Source organism: Rhinoraja longicauda, chromosome 9, assembly GCF_053455715.1.
Source record: "Rhinoraja longicauda isolate Sanriku21f chromosome 9, sRhiLon1.1, whole genome shotgun sequence".
In the NCBI taxonomy this organism is placed as follows: Eukaryota; Metazoa; Chordata; class Chondrichthyes; order Rajiformes; family Arhynchobatidae; genus Rhinoraja; species Rhinoraja longicauda.
Window position 1 is genome coordinate 16048941 of NC_135961.1, and position 21291 is coordinate 16070231.

The 21291-nt window shown below is 39.9% G+C and overlaps 1 protein-coding gene across 2 annotated transcripts in view; it reads right to left on the reverse strand.

The window, feature by feature from the left end:
• Positions 1-485: 485 nt before the first annotated feature.
• The window catches only part of mtif2 (mitochondrial translational initiation factor 2), a 33559-nt gene continuing 12753 nt past the window's right edge, over positions 486-21291 (reverse strand). For both annotated transcript variants that reach the window (XM_078404846.1, XM_078404847.1), the window contains exons 4-14: positions 20482-20653; positions 18273-18433; positions 15372-15548; positions 12908-13047; positions 11356-11480; positions 9328-9532; positions 7966-8218; positions 6969-7109; positions 4561-4725; positions 3937-4077; positions 486-3529 (exon numbers count right to left, since the gene is read on the reverse strand). In XM_078404846.1, coding sequence (XP_078260972.1) covers positions 3360-3529; positions 3937-4077; positions 4561-4725; positions 6969-7109; positions 7966-8218; positions 9328-9532; positions 11356-11480; positions 12908-13047; positions 15372-15548; positions 18273-18433; positions 20482-20653 — 1850 coding nt within the window. In that variant the 3' untranslated portion in view covers positions 486-3359. The remainder of the gene's footprint in view (positions 3530-3936; positions 4078-4560; positions 4726-6968; positions 7110-7965; positions 8219-9327; positions 9533-11355; positions 11481-12907; positions 13048-15371; positions 15549-18272; positions 18434-20481; positions 20654-21291) is intronic.

Below are 21291 nucleotides of genomic sequence, written 5' to 3' on the forward strand. Positions count from 1 at the left end.
TTAAAAGTTGTTCATAAAGAATTCCTTAATCTGGTCTCCCAGCTTTTAGATTACCACATCATGAGTAGCAAATCCAGTAAATTAAATTGAAAGTAGTTCAAATGAATTACTCAGAACAAAAAGTGATGGAAAAATTATGAGAAGGTAAAAGGGGCTCTACAGTATTTCTTGCAATTGATTGAGGGAAGGGAAAGGTATAAGCAGAGGTGGCATCATCCCTTCAGAATTTTAAAAGAGACTTGTGCAGCGGAGATATCAGAAATTGCCAAGAATGATGCCTTGATTGTGGAAACTGATGGAATAAACCAGGGGAGTCCCATCCCAATTTTGAGAATGGACGGGACAACAAAAATGGTCATGGGTCCTGGAAACATTGAAGGGTGGATTTATTCACAAAATGCTGGAGTAACTCAGCAGGTCAGGCAGCATCTCGGGAGAGAAGGAATGGGTGACGTTTCGGGTCGAGACCCTTCTTCAGACCCATTTCTCCTCTCCCATTCCTTCTCTCCCGAGATGCTGCCTGACCTGCTGAGTTACTCCAGCATTTTGTGAATAAATCGATTTGTACCAGCATCTGCAGTTATTTTCTTAAACATTGAAGGGTGGTATAGTTTTAAAAAAAGGAAAATATATTTGAAGGAATATTCCTCTTCCCCTCTCTTCTCGGTCATCCCTTTTTATTTACACCTACTCTAGCCAGATCACTGATGATCAATAACCCTTTATTGTCCGTCATCAACCAGAACTCTCATCTTTGCGTTTAGTCTCCCATGGTCTCTCCCCTACCACGTTCATTTTATTCTCTCCATCCCTCCCCTTCTCTACAACGTCAAATGCTTAATTTCCAAGTTTTTCTAGTTCTGCTGAAAGGTCATCAAATTTAAATGTCAATTATGTTTCTACACAGATGTTACTTGACCTGAGAATGTCTAGTATTACCGTTGAATTACTGTGGAATTCTCTGCCTCAGAAAGCAGTGGAGGCCAATTCTCTGAATGCATTCAAGAGAGAGCTAGATGGAGCTCTTAAGGATAGCGGAGTCAGGGGGTATGGGGAGAAGGCAGGAACGGGGTACTGATTGAGAATGATCAGCCATGATCACATTGAATGGCGGTGCTGGCTCGAAGGGCCGCCTCCTGCACCTATTGTTTATTGAAGCCGTCTTGAAAGGTGGCAATATTAGCATACCACGAAAACAGAAAAAGTGAGTGAAAGAAATGGTGTCCTTTTTGGCTGCACCAGGGGAGGAAATATAGCTGAGGTAACTGGAAAGGTATGCGGGCTTATGGTGAATCTTCATTCAAGTCTTTGCCCCCCCCCCCCCACAAAATGGTGTTTAAAAAGTCACAGGGAAGAGTTGGTACTAGATCATATGAAGATGAGGGCAAGGTGGAATGTGATGAGGTTTCAAATTCAGGGCAAGAGCAGGAAGTAGACCTATATAAAAAAAAAGGTGAAGGAAGTGAATGAAATAGGATAAAAGTAGAGAATATTTAATATATATCCTGATGAGACATGACAACATTCTCTGCTTTGATCATATTTCAGTCTCTTCCTTCACCCATTCCATACTTGGGGCCAATGAGTTGTATTGGACCACATTTCATTTGGAAACAGATGGAGTCAAATGCAAAATTTTCAACATGAAAATATGTTCTCCTTGGTGGAGGCGAGCTGCCGCAGAAGACAATTAGTTGAGGCTCTATTCATGAGACTGCCCTGATGGGGGTTGCTGACTGTGTTCGGGGGCCAAAGAGACTGGAAGCTGTGGGCACAAAAATATCGTGACAAATTGGAAGTCAAAGACCATCTGGGAAACACTGACGCAATATTGGATGATGGTTCTTGGTCTGGTGAGAGGGAGAAAGTAGCAGAGAACTGGTATTTTACCTCTGCAAGGTAGGTCAGTTTGCCAAAAAAAGTTCAATGGCAATGTTGACGTTGATTAGGATGAACAAAGTGTCGCAATTTCAGAGGCAGACAGATTAGAGCAAGAAGTCAAATGAAGAAACTTAGATGTTAGCATAATGCCAGCAGTTTCTCTGAGGAGAGAGTAAGAGGAAGGGATCCAGGCTAGATGAGAAATTCTGAAAAAGGTGCAGAGGGCCAAAGAACCAAAGGCAGAAAGAAGAGCTCAACCTCAGAAATGGTCTTGTTGGGTCTGCTGTGCAAAAACACTTGGGCGAAGAAGTTGACGTGGCTGGAAAATCCTTGGACAAAATTGAAAAAGTAAATAGAGCACAGTACTAATGCCATAAAGGAACATATTAGCACAATTAAAATATGCCCATTGTTATTTAATGACATCTCAATATGGGCAGAACACACATTTTCCACAATCCATCCATGTTATGCAAATGCCACCACACCCAAGGTTTCACATTAACTAGCTATTGATTTTTAGAATCAAAATCAAAACATAAAATAAAAAGACAATTTGTACAGTAATTTCCCAAGAGGTGTTTCATAAAGTATGTTCATAAAGTCATTAAATATACAGAAATAAATTGGAAATTAACATTTTTTCGGAACATAGAGGAAGATTAATCTAAATCTATTTTCCCTTTTACTTTCACTTTCAAATTAAGGGATCTGTGAAACAATAGTCAAGGAGAACATGCAAGTACTCTCCCTTCCTGTTTGCTGTTGTAATCAAAGCCCTTCCATGACCAAAATCACCTGATCCCCTTGGTTAAAATGTTGAGAATGGATTCCCTGCATTCAATAACAAATGGAAACCAACCTGCAACTTAACTCACACGTGGAAGATCTTTATCTTTGATGATGGCTTATCATGAGCCAAATCCTTTACTTAAAAACTGCTGATGTTAACAAGAGCAAAGTTCCAATCATAAATTAATGATAATATGCAATATACTATAAACATTATCAGATACATTCCCAGCGTACATTTACAAAACATTTAGTCTACATTTACCATTTTTAACTGATAAGTAGCATCCTTTTCCTCAAGAAATAAAAAATACAATAAAACAAGACACAATACTCACATTATTTCAAACCGTGGCTTGAAACCTTCTGGGTCATTGACCAATTTTGCTATATTTTTCACAGACTTATTTTGGAGATATTGCTATGTTTAAAAGATCTTCTGCATTGCTCCATTATATTTATTGCTGCACAATAAATTAACTCCTTACCCAATGACACTTAAGTGACACTTCCATGAGAAGTGAGGAAACATACTACAACAGTCTTCTTAGCAGTCTTCATTCCAAACGTATTTCAAGTACAACAAAAACAAAATTTGCCTTTTTTATCCATTTTACTGGACAGAATTTATAATGATAGTGCAATTTAATTATATTCTATATTTAATAGGCTGCTTGCATTTTGTTTTAAAATCCTGGATCCCAAGAGATACTTTGTTGAACTTCCTTTTCTTCATAACAAATAATTTCATCACCAAGTTTTATATCAATATCATTATCCAAGCTGAGGCCACATTCCATGCCCGTCTTCACAACTGGGACATCATCCTTCAGATGTTTGAGCGAAGTAAGGAAACCTGAAAAGGGTAGGGATTTTTTTTTGTTTTACTTGACTTTACTCTACTGGTTACAAACATTTACCCTGCACAAGCATTTTAAAGTACATACTTTTGCTGATTTATTAGCTTCTTTTGCTTAACCTCTAGATCTCCCACCACTGCAGCAATAACCTTTGAGGTCAACACAACTGATAGGCAATTTGCTCTCTGCCATGAGAAATAATTTGGAAAAGGCTATTATAAAGGGGAATGGACAAACTAGACAATTTATCACAAAAATTGATATTTTGCAAAAGTCATTTAAAAGCTCGATGCTAAACCACTCTTGGAAATTTGTTCTATGCTAGCAATTTAGCATGCAATGGTATTACAAAATAACAAAGCATGCACAATAAACAGAAATGTATAATAGAAAAAAATCATACCTCTCCACAAAATATGCCCATCGCGGATGAGCCTAAACTTCATCTTCCGCTGCAACTGACCCTTGTGAACTCTGCAACCTGCTACAGGAACCTCCTTTTTTCCTACTGTCACATGGAAAATTGCTAACACCGATGCCTCTCCTGAAATCAAAATAGATTAGGTAAGCCAACTGAGAAACGCAAGAAAAAAACCAGATATATTAAGTTACAATCATATATATAAAAGCAGACAAGTTTAGAAACTGTATCGAGTAGCGCAAGTTTAGAAACTGTATCGGCACGGTAGCGCAGCGGTAGAGTTGCTGCTTTACAGCGAATGCAGCGCCGGAGACTCAGGTTCGATCCTGACTACGGGTGCTGCACTGTAAGGAGTTTGTACGTCCTCCCCGTGATCTGCGTGGGTTTTCTCCGAGATCTTCGGTTTCCTCCCACACTCCAAAGACGTACAGGTTTGTAGGTTAATTGACTAGGTAAATGTAAAAAATTGTCCCTAGTGGGTGTAGGATAGTGTTAATGTGCGGGGATCGCTGGGCGGCGCGGACTTGGTGGGCCGAAAAGGCCTGTTTCCGCGCTGTATATATATGATATGATATGATATGTTCAAATACAAGGTATAAAACATACCCATCGTGTTTTCCTCAAGAACTGGAGGTAATTTGGCACTTAGTTCATCCTTAAGGTCATCAATGAGCTGGTAGATAACATTATACAATTTGATTTTTATGCCTTTCTTGGTGGCCATTTGTTGTATCACTTTGTTAGCATTTACATTAAAGCCATATACCAAACCTACAAATTCAATAAAAGAATGCCGTTAATTTTCTCACCAAACTATGCATACTGTTCATGGTTAATTATACAATCTTTTGAACCATTGCTTCCACTATCTTTATTAATAAAGTCCTTGAATATATCATCCATTTCCCCCTTCTCTCAACCCCTCTCCACCAGGACAGAACAAACTTGGATTGGTTTCTCAGGAACAAAGGTCGAGAGGAAACTTGATACAAGTTTATAAAATCATGAGAGGCATAAATAGGATAGTCAGATCCTTTTTCCCCAGGTTGGAAACACCAATGACTAGAGGGCATAGTTATAAGGTCAGTGGAGAAAAGTTTAAAGGAAACTAGACCAAGTGGACCTGTTGGGCCCAAACCTCTCCTGCATTGGTGCAGCACCCTTTCCTCCCCCCCCCCCCACGCCCCTCCTCCTTCCCTCCTCTCCATTCCATCCCTCACAACCCCCCTTATCCACCCTCTTCCCCCTCCTTCCCCCCTCCCTCCACCCCTCCCTCGGAGATAGATTTAAACTTTAAAATGTGAATAACTTAAAAAATATAACACCGATTTCAATGAAACTTCTTCCATTAGCACCAAATGGACGGTGGTGAGTCAGGTGGGCCTAAAACTGTCACATTATCGTGTACCGTTTTGGCTGTTGTTCAGGAACAAACAAACAAACAAAGGAGAGTTTTAGTATATAGATGTGCAGGGCAAGTATTTTGACAGTGTCAGGTTCTGGGGTAGTGGTGGAGGAACCATATACGGTAGTGGCGTTTAAGAGGCTTTTGGACAGGCACATAAATTTGCAGGAAATGGAGGGAGAAGTACCACTTACAGGGAGAAGAGACTAGTCTAACTTGGCATCATATTCGGCATAGAGATTGTGGGCTAAATGGCTTGTTCCTGTGCCTTAATTTTCTATGTTCTATTTTGTATCCCGAGTCTACACCTTACCCCTCACCAGCCTCTACATTCAAGAAAGTCAAGAGTGTTTTATTGTCATATGTCCCAGACAGAACAATAATTTGCAGCAGCACAACAGAATACACACGCATGCACACACACACAAAAACTAAACAATACTAGTGCAAAAAGACAAACCAAAGCCCCCAAATCTATGTAGTTCGGAGCTTATTTGGAGGTTGTTGTGTTTAATAGCCTGATGACTGTAGGGAAGAAGCTTTTCTTGAACCTACAGTTTTCAGGCTCCTATATCTTCTTCCGAGGGCAGGAGTGTGTGGCCAGTGTGGTGTGGGTCGCTGGTGATGCTGGCTAACTTTTTGACGCAGCACCTCCTGTAAATCAACAGATCATTCCCCTTGACTTCAACTGCGTTGAATCAGATTCCACTCTCCTCCCCTTTCATCATTTTGCAGGGATCATTCCCTTGCAAGTTCCTGGTCCACACTTCTCATCAAGCACCTACTTCTTATGGCACTATCTTTAGCAACTCAAGGCGATGCAACAATGGTCCTTTCACCTCTTCCTTTCTCACCTTACAGGGTAAAACAGTCTTTCCAGATGAAGTATCAATCTATTAACAGCTTGCCAATCTAGTGTGCTGCATTTAGTGAACTCAGCTGAATTTTATTTTTTTTATAGGTTTGCATTACCTTATGTGAACATCAATGTGCCTGGAACATTTTTCTTGTAAAGAATGTGATTATGATCTTTTCCGTGTTAAATTGAACCATTAGGGAATTCAATCTGGCACTTCCCACCAATTACGTGTTTTCAGTAACCTAGTGACAAATGCTGTCTCTACAACACCGTTTAAATGAGGCCTCCCTGAACATGTTTCAATCCAGTACAGGGAACCTAACTTTGATGGTTTCTGTTTAATTGCTTACCAGAAGTTCTTCAGGGTGCCCTTACCCAGCCCATGTCCCTTGAACTAATCCACCTGCACCAATATACAAACTCTTCAAGACTTGATGCACGACCACCTGACCCCACAAGCCCACATCCTCAATTGGTCCAGACTTGAATCTATAATGCCTCTTTTAATTGTTTAACCTTTATTCCTTCTAGCTTATTAAATCCAGTCCTGCTTCACAACAGCGTGGCATGCAAAAAGTGTGCAAAACCTATTCAATTCCATCAAGCATCTTGGAATAAGGAGTTACTAATTTTATGGTTTAAATGGATGAGGTAAAACATAACACTCCAGGTACTGGTACTTTGAAATAACCCAGTGAATGATTAAAAATCAAGTACATTAATTAATTAAGATTAAAATGAAAATCTTACCTGAAAATGTCTCGGCTGAGACTATATCATTTTCACTAATATCACCAACACCAAAATGGATTACTTGCAGGTTACACTGCTCATTAACATTATAACTATCCAAGATGTTTAGAATGGCTTCTACTGAGCCATCAACATCACCTACAGGAAAACAAAAACTTTAAAAATATTTTAATCATTGTTTCAATCTACATTACCAAATTGGCATGTAATCTACATCCAGAACAAGCGTGAGGATAATCAGCTTAACAGATATAGATACTAGCTTCATCTGATCCCAAGTGAAATGATAATTTGAAACAGCTCAGCAGAAAAGCCTGTAATTTAATATTTGAATCTACTACTGGGAAAGCTAAAACTATTAGACAATATACCAGTGAAGCATACTATTGCTATCAATTTTTCTTGTTTTTGGGGATATGGGTGTTGCTTGCTCTCTATCTATCCATAAATGAAAGAATACTGGTGAGCTGCCCTTTTTGAACTTGTGCAGCCTATCTCTGGCTCAGCCCGAAAAGCTGAGTGATGTAGGTCAGAAAGAACTCTAGTGCCCATTTGTTGAGTTCCACTGAAGTCACAATAGGGATGCATTAAAGAGATAAGGATAAGAAGCAATAAATTGGGCATTCTCCCAGGCAATAGAAATGGGGATGTTTGTAAGACACAATTGGACAAAGCAAAAAAAAAAAAAACAGCACCAGAACTATCCATTAATATTGAGAATTATCCATATAAAATAGATATTCGGCTAAGTTATCAGGTGACAATCAAGGGAGGCCTTCAATGAAATGGCTAAGAAAATTATCCGAAATGATTTAAAAATAAACAACGCTCTCTGAATCATATATTTAAACTGAAATATGATAAATGTACAGAAAGATACCCATTTTCTTACAAAACCAAAATTGGCGACACAACATTAGAACTGCAATAGAGGTTGAAGTACAAGGTATGCAGGATATATCACAGGATGATAATGTGGCATATTTCCATTTACCTTTTATTATTATTGGAAGTGTAAACTTGTCCATTTCTTTCTTTTCTTTCGGCCTAGTTGCCATTAGATGTTTATTTGCCCTGTACATTGCAGATTTTCTCTGTCTCCAGTTCAAGCTATTATAGCTCTCCCGTTCTTTCTTGTATGCCTCATGGTGTTCCTTCTGTTTGGTTTCAATCACCTCAAGATCTTGCTTGATTTTTTCTTGTGCTTCAACATAGCTTCTCCAATCTAGAACTTCTCTGGCTCTTTGCTGTGCAGCCAACCGGGGCAATTAGAAAAGATCAAACTTATTAAGTAGTCATAATAAGTGACATAAAATAATAACAACTACTCTGAAGAGTCATGGTATTATGAGGGTCATCATATTGGAAGATCCCAGTCCCTCTCTACCTTTGTTCTGATTCTAATTTTGACTCGCTGGTCAAAAGCAACTTTTAAAATGCTGATATCTGCAAGTAAGAGCTGGAATAGGCCATTGGGCTCCGTCTAATCTTCTAGCTTTATGGCATTTTCATGCACTATTCCCATATCCATTAACTCCCATGAACATCCATCAATCTGTTTTGAATTAACATAACTCAAACTTCCATAGGTATCCGTAGAGAATTACACTAAATGTGAAGAAATTTCTCATCTCATTCCTAAATGGCTAATCCCTTATTCTCAAGCTGTACCCATGGTCCTAGACTACTCCCTGCATCTAGCCTGTCAAGCCTTCAAAGAATTTTGTAACTTTTGATAAGAGTTCCTCTCTTTCTTTTGTCATATCGTAAACCTGCCATCACTGCACCCCGTCTAGCTCTTCAATGAACCCATTCTAAGGAAAGTACACCCTTTTAACAATTTAGTTTAGAGATACAGCGCAGAAACAGGCCCATCGAGTCCGCACCGACCAGGCATCACCGTACACTTGCACTATCCCACACACTAATGACAATTTACAATTTTTACTGAAGCTACATTAACCTATAAACCTGTACCTCTTTGGAATGTGTGGGAGGAAACCTGAGCACCTGGGGAAAACCCACGTGGTTACGGGAAGAACATATGAACTCCCTACAGACAGCACCCATAATCGGGATCGCACTCAGATCTCTAGCACGGTAAGGCAGCAACTCTACCACTGTGCCACCGGAAGTGATCTAATTTTGTGGCGATATTCATAACGATTTGATTAATTGCAGGGCTGCAAGCTCTCACATTTTGACATTCTCATTCGTCGACATTCTTGTAATAAGTGAGGGCTCATGTGGTTGATGCACGCTGAACCAAAGAGCTGTGGAAGATCCATACTTTCAATGTAACTATGGGTGCATGATGGCAACCATAACCGAGAAATAAAACATTCAAGTTTCTTACCTCCGATTCCACTTCAAGTATTTCATCTCCTGCAGATGGAAGTTCTTTCCAACCCACTATCTCAACTGGAGCACTCGGTCCAGCGGCATTCATTGTCTTGTTATTTTCATCAAACATTAATCGTACCTTAGCCCAGCTCTTTCCTGCAACCAGAACACAACCTTTCCTCAATGTCCCACGCTGGATAATAGCTGTGGTAACTGGCCTATTAAACAAATAAATAATTAGTCCAGTTTAGTACATGTTCAATAATTTTAAAACAACATAGAATTGCAATTTACTGGCTTCCAGATGCCCTAAAATGCTTCGTAACAAATTAAACATTTTTTGATGTATAGTTACCATTGCAATCCAAGAACCATGGAAGATCATTTGCATATCGCAAAATCTCATGCATAATAATATGATAATAGACATACAATCTTCTTGCAGTTCCATAGCTGTAAAACCAGCAAGAAATCCGCTCTTTCTTCAAAATAATGACATGGATACTTTTACATCAGAGTCTAATACCTCATGTAAGACAATATTCTTCCAATAATGTAGCATTCCCTCAAGTGTACGTGCAGATATTTATGCTTAAGTGATATTTATAATTCTAATTGATTTTAACATTGATAACCTGGTCTAAGATTAGCTGCCAGCAATATTTTCTTCTCGCCAGAATTATTTTGCCAATTATCCTTTCACGTTCTAGTCTAAAGATGTTAAGTTGAAGATATATTTCCATGATGCCAGTTATTCTTCAACCCTTTGCTCAAATAGTCATAAAATGGCAAGCTGAGGACTGCCAGGATAAAGGCAGTTTAATTCCTTCTCTCATTCCTCAAAACATAAATCCATATTAAACAGATATCTGGATTATGATCAAAGTAAGCCTTGTCTGATTTTTATATTCTCTAACCTCGAGGCGCCAGTGACAATTAAAAACTTCAATGTTTGGATTTTCACGACTGTGAACTAAACCATCGTTTTTTATTATACAAAACACATTTTGCTCCAATTTTCAAACAATGCTGCAAGATATCCTATAGCAGTTGCACTTGTGCATTCCATCTGATTGTGCATTCAATTTAAGCAGGTTTAATTTGCTCTGTTCTACAATTGACAGTTACTTTTACCAACACTCATTTCTGATCTGGAAGTCCCAGGTAGATGTTTAAATATTCCAATGCCTACCAAACACACAAATTAAGCTATGTTAATTAAAAATGTAGGAAGGAACTGCAGATGCTGGTTTAAACCGAAGATAAACACAAAAAGCTGGAGTAACTCAGCGGGACAGGCAGCATCTCTGGAGAGAAGGAATGGGTGACGTTGCGGGTCGAGACCATTCTTCAGACCCGAAACGTCACCCATTCCTTCTCTCCAGAGATGCTGCCTGTCCCGCTGAGTTACTCCAGCTTTTTGTGTCTATCTTTGTTAATTAAACTACTAGCCACAGCTTAGATAGCTTTATTAGATGTATTTATCATTTTTAAACTCTACCCCATTGGCGAGATATCTAAAATTAAACGCCATTGGTTTACCATGAGGGCACAGTGGCACAGCAGTAGAGCTGCTGCCTTAGTGTCAGAGACCTGAGTTCAATCCTGATTACAGGCGCGGTCTGTAGGAAATTTGTACGATCTCCCTGAGTCCATATGGATTTTCTCCGGGTTCTCCCCACATTCCAAAGACGTGCAGGTTTGTCGGTTAACTAACTTCTGTAAATTGTCCCTAGTGCTAGTGTATGGGGAGATTGCTGGTCGGTGTGGACTCGGTGGGCTGAAGGGCCTATTTCCACACTATATCTCAAAAGTTTAATGGGTAGATTTCGAGGGGATCTGTCAAATATATTTTTTCGCTCAGTGATTGGAGTGGTTTATAATAACAAACTCTAATGTCTGTAGTTAAAAGGCTCTATTTTTCATGTACTAAATTTTATACAATATATCAATACTATAATATAGTCAACCTTTCTGAATCTCCTTAAAATTACATTCCTACATATGAAATCCAAAATTTCAATAGTAATAATGTACTTACCCTTTCCCTTTATCATTCCGACATTCAATTATGATAGCCTCAACAGGTCCTGTGCAATCTGCCTTCAACTCCAGCACTTCAGACAGAGCAACAGTAGCCTCTGCTAAAGCCATCAAATTGTCTCCCTAAAAATAATTCAGGATATTAAAATAACATTCAGCCTTGTTACAGTTCCAAACCATAGATAAGTCTAGAAAACCCAAGTGTTTCTACGTTACCCTTCAAAGGGAGACAGGCAATCATCAGGAGTAACCACTAGGCCAGGGCTAGCACTTTTTAATGACAATCAACCACGCCCCACTTGCAATAATCACTAAGCTTGCAAAGGTAATGCACATTTAGGACAGGCACAGTGGCGCAGAGGTAGAGCTGCTGCCTCACAGCGGCAGAGATCCGGGTTCAATCCTGACTATGGGTGCTATCTGTGTGGAGTTCTCCCTGTGCCTGTGTTTTTTCCTCCGCGCGTTCCGATTTCCTCCCACATTCCAAAGACATGCAGGTTTATAGGTTAATTACCTTCTGTAAATTGCCCCTAGTGCATACGATCAGAAAGTAGGTTAATTCCCAGAATGGCAGGACTGTCATATGTTGAAAGACAGGAGCGACTAGGCTTGTATACACTGGAATTTAGAAGGATGAGAGGGGATCTTATCGAAACATATAAGATTATTAAGGGTTGGACACGTTAGAGGCAGGAAACATGTTCCCAATGTTGGGAGAGTCCAGAACAAGGGGCCACAGTTTAAGAATAAGGGGTAGGCCATTTAGAACTGAGATGAGGAAAAACTTTTTCAGTCAGAGAGTTGTGAATCTGTGGAATTCTCTGCCTCAGAAGGCAGTGGAGGCCAATTCTCTGAATGCATTCAAGAGAGAGCTAGATGGAGCTCTTAAGGATAGCGGAGTCAGGGGGTATGGGGAGAAGGGAGGAACGGGGTACTGATTGAGAATGATCAGCCATGATCACATTGAATGGCGGTGCTGGCTTGAAGGGCCGAATGGCCTACTCCTGCACCTATTGTCTAAAGTGGGATAACATAGAGCTAGCATACGGGTGATTAATGGTCAGCATGGATTCGGTGGACCAAACGGCCTGTTTTCACCTGTATCTCTAAACATGTATATAAAGTGCATGTTGAATTTACTGAATCATCAGTCAAAGTTAACAGTCGTGTGTGTGTGCATGTATACACACACACACACACACACACACACATATAAATAAATATTTTTTCTTCTAATGCAATCTGTGGCTACTAAACATTGAACTAAATATGGCTTAACTTAAAAGAGGTAACATGTCAGTTAAAAAAGGAGGCAGGAATGAGATGTTTATTCAGTATTTGGGAATTGCTGCTGAGCCCGTTACGCTGGTAAGAGGGTAAATTGTATTCAACCAGGGGCTTGAAAGGCAGATTCAATGGAGAGGGCACTAAATTTATCAGACAACTTGTTTATTTTAACAGTTTAGCATCAAGAAATTGAATGAATGTATTCAAAAAGTAGGCATGGTATCATGCAGCCAGCGAAATTGAAATATGCTGTTAAAAGTTACCTTAATAGCTGATATATTTATAGATTGAACATCACCACCATATTCCTCACAAATCACATCAAAGGCTAACAATTCCTTCTTTACATTTTCAGGATCTGCCTCTGGTTTGTCACACTTATTTATTGCCAGTATTATTGGAACTGGAATGAAAACAATTAACATGAAATATGAATTAACAGCACAGTAAGATATTCTGTACTGAATACACAGTAACAGCACACGAACAAAATTTTCCCATTATCAGCAATTTTTGAACAATTTCCATAGTCCTTTCCTTATGAAAGTTGAATAAAAATAGAACTATTAAAAATATACTAGTCAACTGCAGAAGCTTGCCTCAATCAGGAAAATGATTGAAAATAGTCACTATTAGTTTGCAGAAAATTGATTAATATAACAGATTTAATTTTAGCTGAACACACACCACACTGTATACCATGCTTTAAAAATGGATGAAGTCAAAGTTATGGTTGTAGGGGAGCATGGGGAAAGAAAAGACTTAATAATTAAATCATAAATGTACTCATTATTATACTATTCTCATTATTACTTTTCTTTTTCATTCAATTACATTAAAAATATAATAGGACGTAACTTGTATAGAAAGGAACTGCAGATGCTGGTACATACCGAAGATAGACACAAAGTGCTGGAGTAACTCAGCAGGTGAGGCATCTCTGGAGAAAAAGGATGGGTGACATTTCGGATCGGGACCCTTCTTCAGACATAACTTTTAGGACATAATTTTCTTTGCCAACAAGTTCCCGTTTATTATATTTAAAACATCACTGGATCCATTTGCGCTCTTTCCATGCTCCCAAAGCCAACCCCGCAAAGGTTCCAAAGGTGCAGGAATATTTGTATTACTATGTCAGATTCAGAAGCAGGGTAATCAGCTATTTATCATCCCGAACTCTGCATGATGATGGCTCTTATTACTTCCCAGTTTCTAAGCCATTCCATCATAACCTACGGTTTATTTCTATTCCATCAGTGTTTCAGTAGCACTCGGGAGCTGTCCCCAAAGGGCAGTCCTGTTTCTCAATCATGGAAAGGAGGTAAAAGATGGCTTTACAGGTTTGGGAGACAATGAGACTAGAGGCTGCAGAGTTAACACTTCCAGAGTTGAGGTCTGGATAGTAATGATTTGATAAATAGTGATGGGGTAATGATCCAGGAGATGAGAGGAATAAAAGGACCAACATTTAAATTATGCCTCTTATAATAATAATAATAATAATGTATTTTATTTATATAGCGCTTTTCATATACTCAAAGACGCTTTACAGAGATTTAGAGAACATAGGGAAATGAATAAATAGATAAATAAGTAAATAAATAAACGAACAGAGAAAGGAGACAGAAGGTGAGGTGACCTTCAGTGGTTGAAGGCAGTACTGAACAGGTGAGACTTCAGTGATGTTTTGAATGTGGTGAGTGTGGAGGAGTCTCTAACGGTTTGGGGTAGTGAGTTCCATAGGGTGGGAGCAGCGATGGAGAAAGCCCTGTCCCCCCAGGATCTGAGTTTGGTCCGGATGTGGGGGGATAGGAGATTTGCAGCAGCAGAGCGGAGGGTGCAGGTGGGAGTGTGCCTGTGGAGTGCCTGTGGAGTGTCCCTTTCAGGATGATTCCAAGTGCTTACAGCCAACAAAGTACTCTTGAAGCATTGTTGTATTGTAATACAAAAATACAGCTGCCAATTTGCATACAACGTGACAATATCCATGTAATTTATGCATATGAGCTGTACTCATTCTCGCACATGCTCAGACTCACGCATATAATTATGTAAATCAGGCAGTGTCCTGGAACTTGAAAAATAAAGATGGCACTGGTTTTGTTCCGAACACGAGTGGACTCGAGCCGTACTTCTCCGACTAATAAGTGCTAAGTTTACCTTTATCGTAAGAGGGCACAAAACGAAACAAACAATGAGATTATGGCCAGACACCCCCATTTGCTTTGCTGAGTGAGATATAAATACTGGTCAGAACACCAGGGATAACCCTCTCTCATTGCTCCCCCTCTGTGAATCCGAAAAAGGATCACAACCCAAAACGTCACTTATCCATGTCCTCCAGAGATGCTGCCTGATCTGCTGTGACTCCATCCAGCACTTCGTGTTCTTCACATGATTTCAGCATCAGTGACCTTGTGTCACTGGGGATAACACCCTTGCTCTGCACAAAAGTGCCGTGAGATATTTTTTTAATCCACCTGGGATTCTTCAGTTTCATGTTTTGTCTGAATCTATGTTTAATAGTACAACAATGACTCAGTACTTGATTCTTCTGACCACTGAATGGACTGGAAGGAAACCCAGTTGTAAATAGAATAGTCTAAAATAAATGCCAGCTCAATTAGACATTGGTGTCAGTGATTTACAAATGACAAATGAAAAATGGCCAAGAAGTCACTGAAACATACAAATCTTACATAAATAATTATAACTTTTTAAATGTACCGTTAGATTTTTTAGCATGTTGAATTGATTCTACAGTTTGTTTCATGACTCCATCATCTGCAGCAACAACCAAGATCACAACGTCTGTCACATTAGCACCACGGGCTCTCATTGCTGAAAAGGCAGCATGGCCAGGGGTATCCAAGAAGGTTATCTTTTCACCAGATGATAAGTGAACTGTGTAAACAAGCAAAATGTTTTAATCACCACAGAGGAAAATGCATAAATTTGATCAACTCAGTAAGGACAAATGGTAACAGAACTGAAAAGATGTTTATTATGAGAAAGTCCCTTATAAACATTTACATTTTGTGAATAAATAAGCCCAACATCTTCCATTCCTATAATATAAATATTTTGACATACTTTATTATTCATCTTGATTCCTTCTAAAGCTATAACAATCAATAAGAAATGTGATTACATTTGATTGAAATCATCAGTCTGGCCAAACATTTTGAAGTGATATTCTTTTTTTTTTTTAAAGGGTTAAGGCAAATGTTTACATAATGTATGATTTATTAAAAAAGACCATAGTTTTGAAACTGACTCTAGCTGGAGGCTCAAATTGTAGAAAATAAACTCAATTCATCAGCACTTTTTTGGTCAAAAGTATTTTACTTTTTATGATTCAGCCTTACTGGGACCACATGGATTGTACTGATAGCACTGCGTATTTGTATCCATAGGAACAATGTCGGACAAAAGAAGGGGATATTAAGGCAAATTATGTAGCTTTTAAAGAACTAAGTTAAAAGACTAGGGAAGGAATTCCAGGGACCAAAACCCCTCAGTAGCTGCAATGAGAAAACTGAGATCAGTGGTACAATCTCCGAGGTTAGCACAGCTGGCTGAGTAAGGGAGAAGTAGGGTCATGGGGCAATTTGAAATTAAGATTGTAAATGTTAATACTGAGTGTTTGGCAAGAACATATTTACAAGTAACCGATCATTCTGGTTCATGAGCATGATGGAGGGATCATGATAATTGAGATAATTGATCCGCTGGTAAATTTCACAAGCTCTGCATGGAGAGAAATGTAAACAATGGAAATAGGGAGGGAATGCAGTGGGAAAGATCATCACCAAATAGGCCCCCTGAATAGGAACGTTAGCAAGAGAATGGGAACATTGAGTTTGCTGATCATAAGAAAATAATGACAAAGACCTTGATGGGCTGCTTGGATCCCAGGAGAGGCTTACCCAAGGGGCAGCACAGTGGCACAGTGGTAGAGTTGCTGCCTTACAGCGCTTACAGTGCCAGAGACCTGGGTTCGATCCTGGCAACGGGTGCTTGTCTGTATGGAGTTTGTACATTCTCCATGTGACCGCGTGGGTTTTCTCTGAGATCTTTGGTTTCCTCCCACACTCCAAAGACGTACAGGTTTGTAGGTTAATTTGCTTGATATAAATGTAAATTGTCCCTAGTATGTGCCGGAATCGCTGGGCGGTGCACACTCGGAGGGCCGAAGGGCCTGTTTCCGCGCTGTATCTCTAAACTAAAAAGATAAGTCAAAAATTTGGGATGGTAGCAGGTAATGGAGAAGTCAAAGAAGAATGAATGCATTGGGTGGCGATATGGAAGCGCAGAAAATCTAAGTGGAAGAAATGAAAAGAAGCATAAGCACAGGAAGCATTCAGCCCACAATGTCTGTGCCGGACATGATGCGAAGATCAACCCTTAACTGCCTGCGCATAAACCATATCACTCCATTCCCTGCATATGCATCTTAAAGTCTATTAAAGGCCACTATTGTTTCTGTCTTCCCAACCACCCTGGCAGTGCATTCAGATACTCGCCACTCTCTGTGTAAAAAGATTTGCCTTGCACATATTCTTTAAACTTTGCTCCTTTCACCTTAAAGCTATGCCCTCTAGTATTTGTCATTTCTAGCCTGGGAAAAAGGTTCGGGCTATCGATTCAATCAATGCCTCTCATATCATATCATATCATATCATATCATATATATACAGCCGGAAACAGGCCTTTTCGGCCCTCCAAGTCCGTGCCGCCCAGCGATCCCCGTACATTAACACTATCCTACATCCACTAGGGACAATTTTTACATTTACCCAGCCAATTAACCTACATACCTGTACGTCTTTGGAGTGTGGGAGGAAACCGAAGATCTCGGAGAAAACCCACGCAGGTCACGGGGAGAACGTACAAACTCCTTACAGTGCAGCACCCGTAGTCAGGATCGAACCTGAGTCTCCGGTGCTGCATTCGCTGTAAAGCAGCAACTCTACCGCTGCGCTACCGTGCTTTTATCAGATCTCCCCTCAATCTCCGGGGCGCCAGAGAAAACAATCCAAGTTTGTTCAACCTCTGCCTGTGGCAAATACCCCTGAATCCAGGCATAATTCTCGTAAACCTCCTCACCACCCTCTCCGAAGCCTCCACATCCTGCCAAGCAATGGGGCAGCCAGAACCACATGCAATACTCCGAATCATGACAAGGGAAAACATTCAGAAGGTGTGACGAGAAGATGAGAAAAAAGTGCAAGAAGATAGTAGAATGGGAGATAATGGGTTTTCCAAACAGTGCATTACACCATTCATTCTGTACCAATGATATCGAGAACAGAATTAATTATAGACAATGAATTCCATTCGTAGGAAGCTGGTCCCCAGCCTGACTCCACAATTGGTGAACAGACAGAACTAATGCAGAAGGGAATTTTAGAGCAAAGATTTGCAAGTATCTTTTCCAGCAAAATAATTGGGGGTCAGGGTGGGTGTGGGGAGAATCATAATGCAATTCTAAGGATTTGATTACAGCTTCCCCCCCAAAAAAACAATTAAGAATCTAGGGACAATATTTGTTGATGCCACAACTAAATAAAAAAGATTTACCTTCAAATTCCATTCATAAATGAAGAACAATGCAGCAAAACATACCAAGGAATGCTCCGATGTGCTGAGTGATACCGCCTGCCTCCATTGCAGCAACCTGGGTTTTTCTAAGGCTGTCAAGTAACGATGTTTTTCCATGGTCTACGTGGCCCATGATAGTAACTACGGGCGACCTTGAAACTAATAGTGCTGGATCTGCAGGTGGCCTGAAACCCGAAAGGACACATTAAATAACTCTCGGATGATGGTTAACTCTTGTGTTTTATTGTTAAATCAATTCTTCAGTAATTAAGAATCTATTAATAAATATACAAGCTGAAAAGTATGAAAATAATGCATAAAATTTGGAAAGAAAATGGTGGCCAAAAGTAGATTCTGAAACTTGGATTGCCATTAAGTGTTTTTTTAATTAAAAGAATGTTGCTGGAAAGATCAGTCAAGTCAAGTCAAGTCAAATTTATTTGTCACATACACATACTGTGCAGTGAAATGAAAGTGGCAATGCCTGCGGGTTGTGCACAAAAAAGAATTACAGTTACAGCATATAAATAAAGTTAATAAGTCACTATTAGTGTCGACAAAAATTTAGTCTCTGGGGTTATAAAAGTTGACAGTCCTGATGGCCTGTGGGAAGAAGCTCCGTCTCATCCTCTCCGTTTTCACAGCGTGACAGCGGAGGCGTTTGCCTGATCGTAGCATCTGGAACAGTCCGTTACTGGGGTGGCAGGGTCCCTCATGATCTTGCTTGCTCTGGATCTGCACCTCCTGATGTATAGGTCCTGCAGGGGGATGAGTGTAGTTCCCATGGTGCGTTCTGCCGAACGCACTGCTCTCTGCAGGGCCATCCTGTCCTGGGCAGAGCTGTTCCCAAACCAGACTGTAATGTTGCCGGACAGGATGCTCTCTACAGCCCCAGAGTAGAAGCAATGAAGGATCCTCAGAGACACTCTGAATTTCCTCAATTGTCTAAGGTGGTAAAGGCGCTGCTTAGCCTTACCCACCAGTGCGGCAATGTGCGTTGCCCACGTCAGATCCTCTGTGATGCAGACTCCCAAGTATTTAAAACTGCTCACCGTGTCCACAGTAGACCCATTTATCTCCAGTGGCGTGTACGTCCTTGGATGTTTAGCCCTTCTGAAGTCCACAATCAGCTCCTTTGTTTTAGTGACATTCAAGAGGAGGTATATAGTAATCTCTAATTGCACTCCATGCTATGATATGCCGCTTCATGAAACCATTGGATTCCTTCAGAATGTGCTTTTTGATAGGGGTTTCATGAATTAGATGCAGTGATATTGCAGGAACAAAGATGTATAAATCCCACATGACAATCCATTTTGTCTCTTCCCAAGGTCTCACTTTCACCAAAGCCAGTCTTCAGTCCTTGTGAAACGGCTGTATACATGGGATCCATCCAAAATGATGGGCCACAACAAATTCCAGCCTTTTGCTGCAGACCTGGGCATGCTTCTGAACCAAGCTGCTCCAGTTTAAATACAATCCTGGTAACTATTCAGGATGGAATGTGGTTAGGAAAGGAAAATGTACCCGGTGGCATTCCCAGTTGCCTTTGTCCATCTTGATGGCAGATTAGGGAACTGATGTCAAAGTAATGTTGGTCAGTAACTGCAATGCATTTTAGTTTTAAAGATAGTGTAGAAACTGGCCCTTCAGCCCACCAAGTCCGTGCTGTCCATCGATCATCCTTTCATACTTTTCTACATTATCCCCCTTTCGCATCCTACACACTAGGAGCAATTTACAGAAGCCAATTAATCTACAAACCGGACGTCTTTGGAATGTGGAGGAAACTGGAGAAAACCACACTGTCGCAGGGAGAACGCGCAAACTCAACACCGACAGCATTCGTGGTCAGGATCGAACGCAGGTCTCTGGCGCTGTGAGGCAGCAGCTCTACCACTGCGCCTTGACGATGGTACATGATGGAGACATGATATCTGATGAATGATGGGCTGTCAGTTAAGCAGGCTACTTTGTTCTGAAGGTTATGAGCTTTGTGGTTGTTATCAGAACTACACTCATCCAAGTAAGCTGCACTTATTTGCACAAAGGGGAACTACAGTGAGCTTGCATCTTACTGTTTCTCACAGTCTGCAAGGAAACTAAGCATTTGCATGCATAACAAAGGCAGATGAAATGTTCTTTAAAAAAAAAACTTTTTCTAACAGTCACCAAAAGGTTAACAGAACATAACTCCTCAATTATTATAATGCAAAATAAAGAATGAACCTACCTCTTCACAGCATCTTTATTTTCTTTCACTTTTTCTTCTGTAAGTTTTGCCCATCTAAATTTCATTCCAGATTTTTTAATGATATCTTTTATCCATTTTTCATCTAAGACAAAGTCTTCATCTAAAGCGTCCGTATCAATGCTTGTATGCAGCAGAGCTTCATATACATGATCTAGATTCAGGCAGAGAAAGTCATCCTATTTGAATATACAAGGATATATGCAAAGACATATATTTTTTGCTTTCAATCAATAAAGCATTGAATCGAATTCAATGAGCTACATCAACAAATCCACAGTATTCCTATTGTACCTGTGAAGAACTATTGGATATTTCCTTGATGCTTTGAATTGTTTGGTATGCAAAAAAGTGATGTCGAATCTGGTAAGTGGAATGAGCAATCTTGCACACTGAACAAGATTCTGTGAACATATGAATGAACTATATTATATACAGGCAGTTGTAAATTTTAATAAAGTATGCTTTGGGTGAAAAATATCACAGGAAAAATACCATAGAAATAAATCTTGAAATACTAAAAGACGCACACAGCTCCTTCAAACCTGTAAAACAATGTAAACAATTATCTGGGAAGCTTTTTTGAAAAGGTTAGATCGCATTGGATCAATAGACAATAGACAATAGACAAGAATTACCTGACACAGTCATACTTTCAGGCCCAATCAAATGGTCAGGCAGATGAATCCTCACATACAACTACCTCCCCACAGAATCAAGTGAAATATTGGCAAAAGAACCTTCTACAGTCTTTTCTTACTGATAAATTGCTTTCTTTCAAATTGAACAACA